This window comes from Hirundo rustica, chromosome 3, assembly GCF_015227805.2.
Source record: "Hirundo rustica isolate bHirRus1 chromosome 3, bHirRus1.pri.v3, whole genome shotgun sequence".
Lineage (NCBI taxonomy): Eukaryota > Metazoa > Chordata > Aves > Passeriformes > Hirundinidae > Hirundo > Hirundo rustica.
This window is the reverse complement of record NC_053452.1, coordinates 91,566,088-91,579,392: the sequence shown is the minus strand read 5'-3', so window position 1 is coordinate 91,579,392 and position 13,305 is coordinate 91,566,088. Positions and strand designations below refer to the sequence as shown.

The 13,305-nt window shown below is 35.9% G+C and overlaps 1 protein-coding gene across 15 annotated transcripts in view; it reads right to left on the bottom strand.

The window, feature by feature from the left end:
* The window catches only part of DST (dystonin), a 297,150-nt gene that overhangs the window by 50,450 nt on the left and 233,395 nt on the right, over nucleotides 1-13,305 (bottom strand). For 13 of the 15 annotated variants that reach the window (XM_040059996.2, XM_040059997.2, XM_040059998.2 and 10 more), the window contains 8 exons: nucleotides 11,869-12,028; nucleotides 11,281-11,607; nucleotides 11,023-11,107; nucleotides 9,579-9,820; nucleotides 8,406-8,612; nucleotides 4,622-4,741; nucleotides 4,329-4,436; nucleotides 2,376-2,594 (listed from right to left, as the gene is read on the bottom strand). In XM_040059996.2, the coding sequence (XP_039915930.1) occupies nucleotides 2,376-2,594; nucleotides 4,329-4,436; nucleotides 4,622-4,741; nucleotides 8,406-8,612; nucleotides 9,579-9,820; nucleotides 11,023-11,107; nucleotides 11,281-11,607; nucleotides 11,869-12,028 (1,468 nt within the window). The remainder of the gene's footprint in view (nucleotides 1-2,375; nucleotides 2,595-4,328; nucleotides 4,437-4,621; nucleotides 4,742-8,405; nucleotides 8,613-9,578; nucleotides 9,821-11,022; nucleotides 11,108-11,280; nucleotides 11,608-11,868; nucleotides 12,029-13,305) is intronic. The other 2 variants (XM_040060004.2, XM_040060002.2) reach the window with 1 other exon arrangement.

Sequence of the window (13,305 nt, the reverse complement as noted above, 5' to 3'; positions counted from 1 at the left end):
GTACCAGCATTGCAAGGAAATTAATTCAAATTATCCTTGATTTAAAAAGAGGAAAGCAGCACAAGGGAGGGTCAAAGAAATCAGTGAAAAGGGCAAAAGGACAAGTAAGGGTGATCAGTAGAGACCTATCAACCTTGTTTATCTGTCTCCCCTTCTAGCCACAAGACTACTCTGTCTTTATAACAACACTACTATTCAACTTACAAAATGTTTAACAAGTAATTAGTAAGTGAATTATATTTGATCTCAGCTGCCTATTCCTTCTCATCATCCACCCCAGCAGCAAAAACTGTGCTGAAGGCCGTGCAGGGGCTTGTGGAAGCGAAATGTCGCAGAGTGTCTTCCAAGTTGTCTAAGGATTTCAGATTTTCTTGCTTGCACCCATAGAACTGACAAAAGGGAAAGGGTTTCCTTTGTGTGAGTAGCCCCATCCTTCTCTCATTTTATTTACTTTCTCCTCTCGTTCCTCTCAGTGCTGCGAACTCCATGCATTTCTATCCAATAGCTCCAGTGCAGGAACATGAGAAGTACATGCACTGCTCCTCCCAGCTGGGAGTTTGTTTAAATTAATGAAGACCCAGAAAGGAGCCTGTATCAGTCTCAGTGTAAATAAGTTCTCCTCTTCAACCACGGTCCTTCCCTTAAAAAGGAATCCAGATCCTGGCTTTCCTCTTTGCTTCTCCCCAGAAGAGGAGAAGTTGTGGAGACTGGGAAGACAGTGACACAACCCTTCAGTCCCCCCCATGATGAAACAGAAATGAAAACAACTCCCTCAGCTCCAACTACTGACTTTGAATGTAACTCAATTTGTACACCTTGCCACAAGAAAAATAATGTTGATTAGCTTAGAGGAGGAAAAGGAGATTATAAGAACAGTTTGAAAATTTTTAGAAAAGAATTTTGTGTGGTTTACTTTTGAGCACAAAGAGATGACTTGACACAAGGCCACAAGAGTGCACATTTCTGGGTCTAAACCTTATGATAATACTCTGCCAACAGCTCATTTCAAACTAAACTAACTGCATGTTACTCACAATGAATCAATTCTATGAATTCCATAACTTGGAACAAAGATAGTCATCAGTAAATACATCAGAACAGAAACATTAGGTTCTCATTCACATTGAGAACTTTTTTTCTTCTTCTTCTTTTTAACAGAACAACAAATGATTTGGTCTTCTCCATGATCTACTGTTGGGTAAACAATTCTAGCAAACAAGCATTTCAGAGTAGATTACGTGTTAAAAGTGCCTGACATTAATCTTGTATTTAACAAACAAATCTCAGCTAATGGCATAGCCCAGGGAAAATGCAAAAATAGAAGCTCATCTGAAAGGCTTCTCATAGAAGCAGCATGATTAAAGTACATGAGGAACAATCATGCAAGTAAAGCAAGCATGATATGGTTCACAGTGACTAATCAAGGTAGTTTGTAAAGTTTATGTTATATAGCTAGTCTTAACAGAACATGTTTGTTCATTCTGGACATAATAGGAAGACAAATGAGTGAACCTGGTGTTTACCAGTACATAAGAGTGGCACATTTCATTAGCTGGTCTCAAAGTAAACAAGACTTTGAAACCAGGGTTCACGCTATCTAACTTGAGTCACTTAATTGAAGCAGCTAAAAAAAAAAAAAAATTATATATATATATATCTATATATATGTGTAAAAATTAAAAAAAAAAAAACCAAAAAACCCCGCTTGTTACTCCATGTTTAGCAGGGAGAAACAGGTATCTCCAGCGGCCAGGTTTTGCACCTGCCAAAGTATGCAGGTTTTAAACCTCAGTGGGATGCATCTGATTCCACGTGATACTAGCAGTCACCTATGAAACACCTCAATTTTTATCCAAACTGATTATATATCCATGTAAGAGAACTCATACAGTGGCCAGTCTACAACACCGTAGACATACGTAACTGTGTACAACACACGTAAGATCAGCATATGTCCATATCTGAATACAGACCATACCCCCTTTTTGTTTCTTGCTTCAACATCCCATAACTGTTCTTTCTGTTTTTGTTTTGGTTTGTTCCAATACTGACATTAGGGTACTTTTAAATATACTTCTTAACTAAAAACTTTAACATGTTCAGTTCTCTCAGTACAATGGCAATTATTACCCTTTAGCCTTCTTTTATGCTTACACATCACTTGCTGACTTCCCCAGAGACTCTTGCTTACATGCAGTTTGGTAAACAATAGAGACATGACTGAAAATGTATATATTCTGTATTATTATTTTATTTTTTTTCAACAGAAGAGTATCCCCTTCAGTTTTAAGAATTTTGCAGAGTACTCCAAAGTTCCAAGCAAACAACTTCCTTGTTTTTAACACTTTCTTTTTCAAAACTGGCAAAACACTTACCCTGTGTTCTTCTTGCTGTTGTTTTAATGTTTCATACTCAAGGGCTGGGGCAGGAAGCTGAGAGATGACCATTTCTGTCTCAGTTAACCACGGCCAAAGCTCTTCATAAGTCTCCCAGAACTGGTTAACCAGGGACTGAGCCCGTTCCAGCTGAAGGTTTCTCTCTGAGTTCATTTGACAGACTGCATCATATTTCTGTAAGAGGCTTTCAATTTTTTTCTGTAAAATAATGTTTTTTAAAATCATGTTTTTCCATATGTCTCTTACCCTCATTTCCAAACATTCTTTGATAATTACAGCACCGATTCACAGTGAGTAAAATTACAATTCTCATGTTTCTACAGTACCATTGTCTAAGGCAAACAAAACCAACAAGGGAGATCAGAATTTGGCAAAGTACTCGCAAAATCATTAGAATACATTTAACAATACTGATATTTACAAATAACACTTTATTCATAGAGCTTCTAGTCAAGTTGCAAATGAACTAATTGGAGAGCTTAGCCCAACTTCCTTACTGCAGACACTTATCTTCAGTGACACCTGGCAGAAACTAAGTTTTTCACAGCATTTCTGAATCAAAGCAAGATGAACAATACACTAAATCTGTTGGGATGCTTAGTTAGGTTTGGTGGGGTTTTTTGGTGGGGTTTTCTTTTCCACTCTGGCAAGATAATAGGATATACTGTTGTGACTGTCATTTACAAACTCACAACAGAAACCACATTATTTGCCACGCCAGCATACATTACTTAATGAGAATCTATTACCATTAATAACATAGATAATAGTGGTAGAACTATAAGGCTTATACATTAAAAATTTAATATTTTTGAGCATGTGATAATAAATGAAAGTATCAACTAGCTATATTTTTCCTGTGGAAAACTGCCTATGTTATCATGTTTATGAAATATTATATGTCACAACACACATAAATCCTAGCCTTGGAAAAACTACATATAAGCAAGACATTGAATATGAAGAAGCTTTTTTTCTTTTTTTTTTTTTGGCAGAACAAGCTATCCTTTCATTTGTTATGTCTTGCATGTAAATTAAGTATAGAGATGCTATCCAGAGGACAGAACATAACCTTAACACACAGATATACAGTATTTTTGACAAATAAAAATATTTAGTAGAGTCTCACACAAAACTGCTCTGCCTTATGAGTACAGTTTCATAGACAGAATATCTCATCTATTTTAAATTCACTTAAGAGCAAATCAAATTTATTCAGAGATCCTGCAGCAGAACACAATTACTGATGCATTGTTTTCCATGGATTGGAAGGACTGAATCTGTACAATATATCCAGCCTCACTGTAATTTAGCAAAAAAATCCCAACCCCACAACTAACCCTTCCTAAATGCCAACATGAAAAATCTATCTCTACATGTTTGCAGTCCTGACATTGGGCTCGCGGTGTCTGTGTGTGATAAACAACATCATAAGAATGCCTTTCATGGGCTGTGGCAGGATGGAATAATCTTGGCAAGCAAGGTCTGCATGGAAATCAGCAGAAATGAAAGATTCACACTGAGGTGCAGAGCCTTTGAATTTGGCACAGAAATGCTCACGCCCAGAGCATCACTGACCCAAAAGAACTTGCAAGATAAACTGCCAGATTCCACACATCAACCCAGATGACTAACATCTCTTCACTCAACCATCTATAGGCTAAAATACTATTTACTATGGATGAAGATGATAAATGGGGCTCCAAATTAGTGTCAGGCAAAGAGGCAAGTACACAGTGTTTGTTATTTTAACATCCTGAAGGAAGGAGAGGGAAACGCAACAGCATTTCCTCTAGCATTACAATCCTCAGACAGGAAGTAACTGTAATTAATGCCTTTTCATTAGTATATTTAAAAAGACACTATAGGAATTCTTCTACCTATACATTGTTGGCATATCAACTACTGTAGCTGCAATTTAAGGAACTTTACCTTCATCGTCTGTTTCTCTTCTTCAGTGCACGTTTTCATAATCTTATCCCCAGATTTAACAAGTTCATCTATAGTGTCTTTGTGCCTTAAAATCTCCATGGTAAAAGCCTTGAAATACAATAAAAATTGGTTAGAATAATAACTTTAAAAAAAAAAAAATATTTGGAGCAAAAACTGGTTTTGAAGTGCATTAATTATGATGGACTGGAAATCAAATCATGCCAGTACATTTTCTAGATGGAGAGTGTGCCGGCCAATAATTAACATGACAGTTGGAAATGCATTTCTTTTACCTTTTGAACTTGCAGCTGAGCAGTGGTCTGGTCTTGCTCAAGCCTAATATCACCCAGAGACATCAGTTTCTTTTCTGTTTCTGCAATCCAGGCAAATTCAGCATCAGCTGCTTGATCAAACTAAATCAGGGAGACAAGAATTAGTTCAGCAGTTCTACAGACATGAAATCAGAATAACGGCTTCAAAAATTTTAAAGAGGATTAAACAGCATGTTTTTGAATTTTTAGAAAGATAGCAGCTCAATTTCCATTCGAGGTTTTTATATAAATGAAATACCATGCCCAAAATGGTTCTGAGGGATTGTAATACAAGCAACTTAATTCATAAGCATGACAAAGCAACAGAAGCAAATACTTTTTTCCAAAAAGTACAGTGCTCTAATAGTCGTAAGAAAATAAAAAAAGGATTATAATATCAGAGTTTAACTAGGCTGCTTGTTTTTATTTTATTCTACTTCTACATGCCTTTTTCAGCTCTGTTTATTATTACTGTTTGTGTTGAAATTATCCTGAGACATAGTTGTTTGATGTTACCCTATTAATCTGAAGAGCTGCTTTGGTATTAAATGATCAAGGCAAAACAATCATGGTTCAACTAAGTTAGCACAAAAACCTCACCAGAGAAGATAGGATTTCATCCAAATCTAGGCCTCGGATTAAATGCAAACGGGTTTTTTTGTGCATTTGGGTATAGCCAGTCCTTCTCCTAAAAGATTAACTTCTGACTACAATTAGTAGATATTTAAGTGTTTCAGAAATTTCCTAAAAGCACGAATGTAAAGAGAGGACCTGTTTCTTGCTAATTTGCAATGAAAAGCATGGAAAGAAGAATGTGGAGATCTAAGTCTTCTGAAAAGTGAGACCAAATGTAAAAAAAAAAAAACCAAAAAACATACATTCTCTCTTCAGATCAAGTTCACAGGCATGCATATTAGCACACACATTGCAGTACGCAACCAGGGCAGCTCTGAACATAAGCCATAGAGAAATATTACATGGGACGTATCAGATGTACATTGTAGAAACTACTAAGAATTTATTTATTGAATTAAAACTCCGCCCCCTCTCCAAAATTAACCGAGGCTTAATATAGCCCTGAGTTATTGTGAAAGTCTGTCAGGATGTTTTAAGTCAGAACCTGCTACTTATGTTGTTGATGCCCACACTTTCTTCAGAAAACTTCTGAACACTCTCTGTCTTTAAAATATGCTGGTCTGTGCCTTTATGGCTGTAGTAGATAATAGCCCTGGTCCTTAATACAATTGGAATTCACTTTAGTCACTAACTCAGACTTTTCTTAGTGGTTTATCATGAGTCCCACAAAATGAAAGAAACAGTTCTGAGATTTCATTTTTTATGAGTCAATCTTTTTCAGCCTTTAAAATCCATTTGTTACATGAAAGAGCCAGAACATTCTTTTTCACTATATGTCATTTCTCATTTAAAGTAACAGAAAGTAAGACTTGTCCTAAATATTGTGACATCCTACTCGAAAGTATTTTCTGAAATAATCAGTACTGTAAACATTAGCGTGAAGCACATGCACCAGCAGTAGTTAAATCCTGACTTTAGAAACTACAGTTCACAATCAAGGTTTTCAGAAGTCCACCTATTTATGACAGAAATGGAAAAGATGATTTCAAATGTGTTAGATGTACAAACTAACTGCGGTGTGACTTCCTGATACCAAATATTCATAGGTACGTAAGTAATATTGAGGAAATATTTAATGGAAATATTTAATGAAACTTCTAAGTTAAATAGCATCAAGAAAGGGAAGAACTCGAAACTGAATTTGCTGAAGGTATAGGATTTCCAATTTGTGATGCTTAAAAACATTAATGAATAAAAAGCATAAAATTGGCACTCTCTGCATCCAAAATTTGAAATATTTCCTTCCCATTATACATGGCAGTTACTTACGAGCCCTGAGCTACACTTCTACTCACTATAAAATTGTCTACTTAATCCCTATCCAGTTTAACCAAGCGTAGTCCATTGTGGTACATTTTCTTCTGATCAGGGATGATTGACTTCTGAATATGATGATGCTGTGATTTTCTCCATGAATGCTTCCTAAAGCACTCTCTATGGCTGCTTTAGAGTGAAGACTAAGTAAGCACAAAGTAGAATATAACTTTGTGTTTCTACATAGGACTCCTTCACTAGAGGACCCCACCAAGGCCTCCAGTCTCGAGAAATGAAGACTAAACTATGCAGCTGAATTTATCTCTATTATCGGTCTGGGACCATTTTGACCAGGTAGTTAAAAACCCTGGGCAGAGCATTTGCCTTTTACTCTTCCAGCTTCCATTCACAACATGAAGCTATTTTGCCTAATCATCTGTGTTTCTTGCTGCATTCCTCACCTTGGTCCAGGAACATCTCACACAAAACCCACACTTACTCCTACCAAAGCCTTGTATTCCCAGCAGCTTTGTTCTCCACCCAAAACTTAATAGTACAGGCACTTCAACAAGTTGCCACAGGGCAAACTTAAAGAGCACTAGCTTCTCCAAAAATGTTTTTTTATTTTGCATAGCCAAATGGGAAGTATCCTATCCTTTACTGGAAGCACATTAAGCCACCTGAAACTTCTCACAGGATATAGTGTATAGGGGTTTATTGTGATGATGTGGGCTGGCTGAAGGGGAGGTTAGGGGTATGCAGGATGAGAGTGCAATGCGCCCTTGCAACATCAGCTAGTGGAATAGCAGCTCCGGGCTTTTCATGTCTGGGCACCTGAAACTGCTCAGCTTATGCTAGAGGATGCAACATACTCACGGAATTCAGAAAATCTGAAGGAGAGCCAATATATAATCTGCTATCTCACCTTATCACTGATTAAAAAAATAAAAATTAAAATCACCCTTCATTTTTGGGGATTAGGTTAATGAGACAAGAAAATTTTCATTAGCCAGCCCCTTAAAAAGAAATCTGTAGTTATTTTTAGGCTCACTTAGAAGAAAATCTGAATTAGTGCCAGTCTCTTTTAGTCAGCTTTTAGCAAATTTTGAAATTATCACACATGCTTTCTCCTTGTCCTGTTACAACTGTTTATGGGAACTACATAGCAAATGGAGAAATCTCCACAAACATTTTTATGCCTGAACTGGAAAACTGTGTTTCCACAATGCATTTATAAACTGGCTGAAATATGAGACTACTTAGTGACAAAATTAGAGCCCAGTTCTCAAAGTGTATCCCTATATACTTCTGTGCACGTATAGAAACCTCCACATGTTAAATAACTCAGGTTTCAGGCCCCAAGAAGAAAAGCACTGTAGATATTAATAAAAGCAAGTGTTATTTAAATCCTCCACTAGAGCTTGAACAAGGTCATCAAGCTTTTAATTGCCTAATGTGCAGAAGAGCTAGACAATCAGCTGATGCTACAAGGTGTGGCCAGCCTAGAAATACCAGTGTCACATGCAGAAAAGGTGGCTCAGGATCTTGGACCATATTTTACTTAACACAACATGATGTACAAAAGACACGAACCATTCAGTTCTTAAGCAGACTCCGACTTAAGCAGCCACAGGATAGTAACAGCAATTTTAGCTAAAGCATTATTGTTTGTATCAACAAAAAGGGAGACAACTGCAGCAGAGTACAGAGTAACCGATTTCTGGCATTCACATTTTAACACTGGAGTCCCATTTCATTCAAATGGGCCTTTTGCCTTCTCAAGCATAACAAACTTTTGGCAACATTATTAAAGGACAGCTTTGTTCAAGTACACGTGGCTAGAGACTGTTACTGTCCAAAGAACAGTTTTCAGTACCTGCTGGGATCTCAGAATGGCAGCATCAATCTCATCCACCTTCTGAGAGATCGTGTCACTCACTAATCGGTAACGTTCATTGTCCTCTGTTATCATCTTGTCCAGCCCCTCTCTGGCCCTCCACGGCACCAGCTCCAGGAAGGCACTGCCAACTTCATTCAGAGTGTCCACTAAGCCTTTGTTGTTCTTCGCTTCTTTTTTCAGCTCCTGTAAAAGGCCATTCAAAACAATTAAACCATTTAAACAAGGCAGTATAGGAAGGGAACATAAACGGTTTGCACTTTTTTCATTCTTTCAACTACTCCATGAGTCCAGAACTGGAATGTTTTCCACACAAACCAAAGGGCTAAATTAGAATACTTATTTTCAGCTAAACTGTATTAGCTTTTTGATCCTGTGAGTTGTTTGACAGAAAGGTAGGTGATTCTTAAGAGAATTTTCCACAGAATCTAACCTAAATATATTTCTCCATTCAGTATGACTGTCTGAAAATTTTCTAAGACTTGTTATACTTCATGAAGCATCCAAAGAAAATAAAACTCATGGATGCGAACTGCAACTCCATAAGGAAGTAAGTCATCAGCAAATGAAATCAGCATGCAACTTAGCAAAATATGATGAATTCAAATGATTTCTGCAATGACTGGATGAAATTTCAAGGACATATTCACACAAAGGAATGAGTTTTTACCTGTACATAACTCCCCATCTATTAAAGAAATTTAACAGAATTTTTTTTAAGCTTCCACACTCAACATTTTCCATACCATGCAGCTTAGACTATATTTTTTCTTTTGAAATAAGTCTTGTCAAAGAAAATTAGTAATATCTGTTTAAAATGCTGACAGTTTACAGGATTTTATCCATGTCACAGCTAAAGAACTAAAATAACTTTGTTTGACAGCTTATTAAGTTTCCCAGTGTTAGGTAGCTCCTCAAATAAAATTAAAATATTATGCTTCTATTGTGCTAAAAATAAACCTCAGCCCAATTTCATACGTGATTATAACAGATGACTCTGGAAAAAGTTTGATTCTTAACTACTGTTATATCTAGTCAAATGAACTGATGTCAAAATTATTTATTCAAAAATTATTTCATATCAAGTATAAATTAGCACAAAACCTCACTGAATCACAGAACAGTAAATAATTCACAGGTTCAAAAACCTACTTTTTGTCTTTCTTGGACTTGGCTTAATTCTTCACCCTTTGGTATTTGAGTTTCATAGGAGAGTAACTCCATCTCTACTTCATCAAGCCATTTGCAGAGCTCCTCATGAGTTGAGTGCAGTTGGCCTGCCAGCTGCAGAGCTTGCTCTAAAGTCTTGGATACATCAGAACTTAATTTTGTAATATCTTTGTATCTCGCTTTAATGCCTTCCAGTTTATCTTGAACAATCACAACTTCATCACCTAAAATATTAAAGGAATGTTATTTCCCATGACCACAAATGTTAAAAAGAAAAAAAAAAAAAAAAGGCAAAACAAAACCACCACCACCACAAAAAGCCTAAAATCCCAAACTCCACATATTACAGAAACCTCCGTATTTAATTTATAAAATAAACCAAACAAGGTGGCAAAGCCAAACCTGAACTGTTGTGAATTATCCTACCATCACGAAAGCCCACAGAGCTACAAAGTTTACCTCAGTTCAGGATCAGTCCTTCTGTCTTATTTCTGCTTTACTAAACTATTACAAAAATAAGGAGTTAAATCCAATTTTAAACAGAAATGTTCTTATTAAAAAAATCCACCTTTAAATTCATAATACTTCTTCTAAAGGTGAAATAAAAGATATAAAAGTGTTACTGAAAATGTAAAGAACAACAACAAAAAATTATTAAACAAAACTATTAAATTAAAAAAAGATATTACTAACTAGACTTTCAATTACAGTAGATTTTGACATCACAGTTCACCCTCATTGCCATCCATTTGAAGCACAACTCAAAAGGTTAAAAGAAAAACAATGCATTGAACTTTATTATCCATAATATTAGATCTGTTGAAATTTCATCATAGAATATGTGCCATGTCAGAGTTTGGAACAGAAAAGGATAATACCTGCACAAACATATGTCTCAAGCAGTTCAAGAACTTTACAAGTACTGGAAAATCTGGACAGATGTTGATCTACAGAACAGACATTGTATAGAACTGGAATGCAACTTTTGCCACAGTCTTAGTTCCCATGGCAGAAGTTTTCCCCTTGCAGTAATAGGTAGTCTAATTTCTTGTTCATCTGTGGATGCTTGCAGGGAATTTACTGTGTCCACTGCCAAAGAGCTCTCCATTATGAGTAATGTCCATAACTCACTATTAGCAATGGAATGCAGGTTCACTAAAATAATTTTCCACTAAAAATAATAAAAGGATTCAAGGGCTGAATTCTCTACAGCCAAAAAAGGCCTTTTGCTCACTTACATTAAAAGTAAAACTGGACCCAAAACATAACCTAGCTTGACCTCAAACCTTATTAAAATAAACAACCATGATTGCTTTAGCCAGTAAATATGAACCATATTTACAAGTTCCACTTTAATTTTCTTATGCACCTACAAGTACAAGAAAAAAAAAAGTATGATAAAATATAGTCTTATGTAAGTTCTCACCTGTTGTTTGCTTGAGAAGCTCTAAGCCATTTTGTATCGCCAAATCAACATTTTGTTTTCTAAGAAGAATCTCTTCCTGAAGATCCTATGAATAAAGGTCATTTATGTTAGCACAGACCTAAAAATAATATTTTTTGATTTAGCATAAGTATATTGACATTTTAAACAAAATATATTAATAAAAATAAATGATGTATGGTGATATAAATCAAAATTAAAAACATGAATTAAATAAGAAATGAACAGAAAACAAAATACCAGTAGTTCAGAGTGCTGTTTCTCAAGCAATTCTGTGTTGCAATCTTGGACTGACAGTTTGTTCAGTTTATCATGGATTTCATTCAGCCAGTTCATCAACTCAACTTCATCCTCCCCAAAAATCTGAGCATTGCTGTAAGCTTGCTGGAGAAGTTCAGACCTGCTGTTGCTCTTCTCTTGAATGTCAATGTATCGTGCCTGAGCAGAATCTAGCTTTTCCTGCACCACATCTTTATCTTCCCTGGAGCTCATAGTCTTTAGAGACTGACCAGCACTAATGGCCTGATGTAAACTCTTATTGTGAGCTAGGACATCATCTTCTAGGGCCTATATTTTATTTTAGACAATGAAGAATAATGAAAAAGAAAATCAGAAAAACATAAAATAAATTTAAGTGGAACTAAACAAAAATTGAACAAAAAAAAGGACATATTGCCAACATAAATATATAAAACTTAAATTACAGGATGGAAAAAAATGAAACAGTATGGTAAAATGAGTACAGTGCAACAGCTTTGCCAGTTGTGTTGTGCTTTACAGAAGCACCTAAAAAGAATGACCGAAGCAAGTGAGTGGTTTGTGTCTTACTTTATGCTGAGAAATTTGCTGCTGCAGTTTGGAGGCCTGCGTTCCAATCGGCTCTGCATTTGCAAGCCTCTTCTCTGTGGCTGTCAGCCACTCCACCAGTGGCTCCAGAGCTTCGTGGAACTGCTGCGCTACCACCGAGATGCCTTCCAGCTGGCGGTTCCTATCGATACACCCAGGGAATGGTTATCTTTTGTGATGAAATAAGTGTCAAGCAGTTTTAATAAAGAAAAAAGGCCCTTGAATCCTTTGAAAAACACCCCAGAAATAATTCAGTCTCATTACAGGAGCCAGTCACTAAATGAAACAGACATATATCCATGATGCTTAGTGAAAAGCAAGGTAAAATAAAAATGAAATAAAATTAAAACCAAACACCTCCAAAGCAGTTGGCTAATATACCAGTTTAGAAAATAAAAATAATATCACTTTATTCATATACTTTTTCTTAAAAATAATCTAGAATTCAACTTTATACCCGGTTAAGATAGTTCTCAATTTTCCAGCTGTCTTGGAGCATAAAGTTACATTCCCTTGACTATTATACATGTTTTAAAGTTGGGCGAAGGCTTTATTGAACTGGAACATACTGTCATGCTTCCTCAGTGTTGTAAAATATCTTTAAACATTTTTTCAATGATGACAACAAAATTATTTTGTTCTAAATTTACATCTCTTGTCCTGGATGAAAGCTCCGAATGAAGTTAGTGAAACAACATTAATAAAGCACAGAGACTTGACCTCCAGAACAGAAAAGCAGTATCTAAAATGTTTCTGGTTCAGATCATTACATGTCAGAGAAGAGTCTTGATTACAGCCAAGTCTTCTCTACAAGCAGTGCTAAACAAATGTCATTCAAGCAGACTTTTAGGAGAGATTTGTTCTACATGAAAACATCACAATAATGTCTTTCAAATGAGGATCTCGTTCCAGATAAAAGCTACTTTTATATGTGCTTTCCAAGGCTTATAAAGAAGGTAGACTTGACATACTTAGCCATGGAACACTCTGTGGGGTACCCTACTATTTTTCGAAATCATCCTCAAATTCCTTCTTCATTTCTAGAGACCAGCCAAAGGACAACAGAGACAAACCTGCAGCTAATGGATGGCTTGGAAAAATCTGCAATTTCATTTGTAATTAGATATCACCAGACTGGGAGGATATTATTAAATTAAACATGACATTAACATTTACCCCAGCTAATGAGTCAGATTCCTTCAATAAAAAAGAAAAAAAAAAAAAGGAAATAATCATCTATTAGTGGTTGACTAATTAAATAAGCCTATTATTAGTATGAAGTAACAAAACAGGTTCAGCTAAAGAGAGGCTACCAGAAGGAATAGAAGGTAGTAGAGGTGAGGTGAGTTCAATGCTACTTTAAGTACCAACAAATCATTTTTTCTTCACTGTAAACCTTCACTGTGCACTTTAAATTTT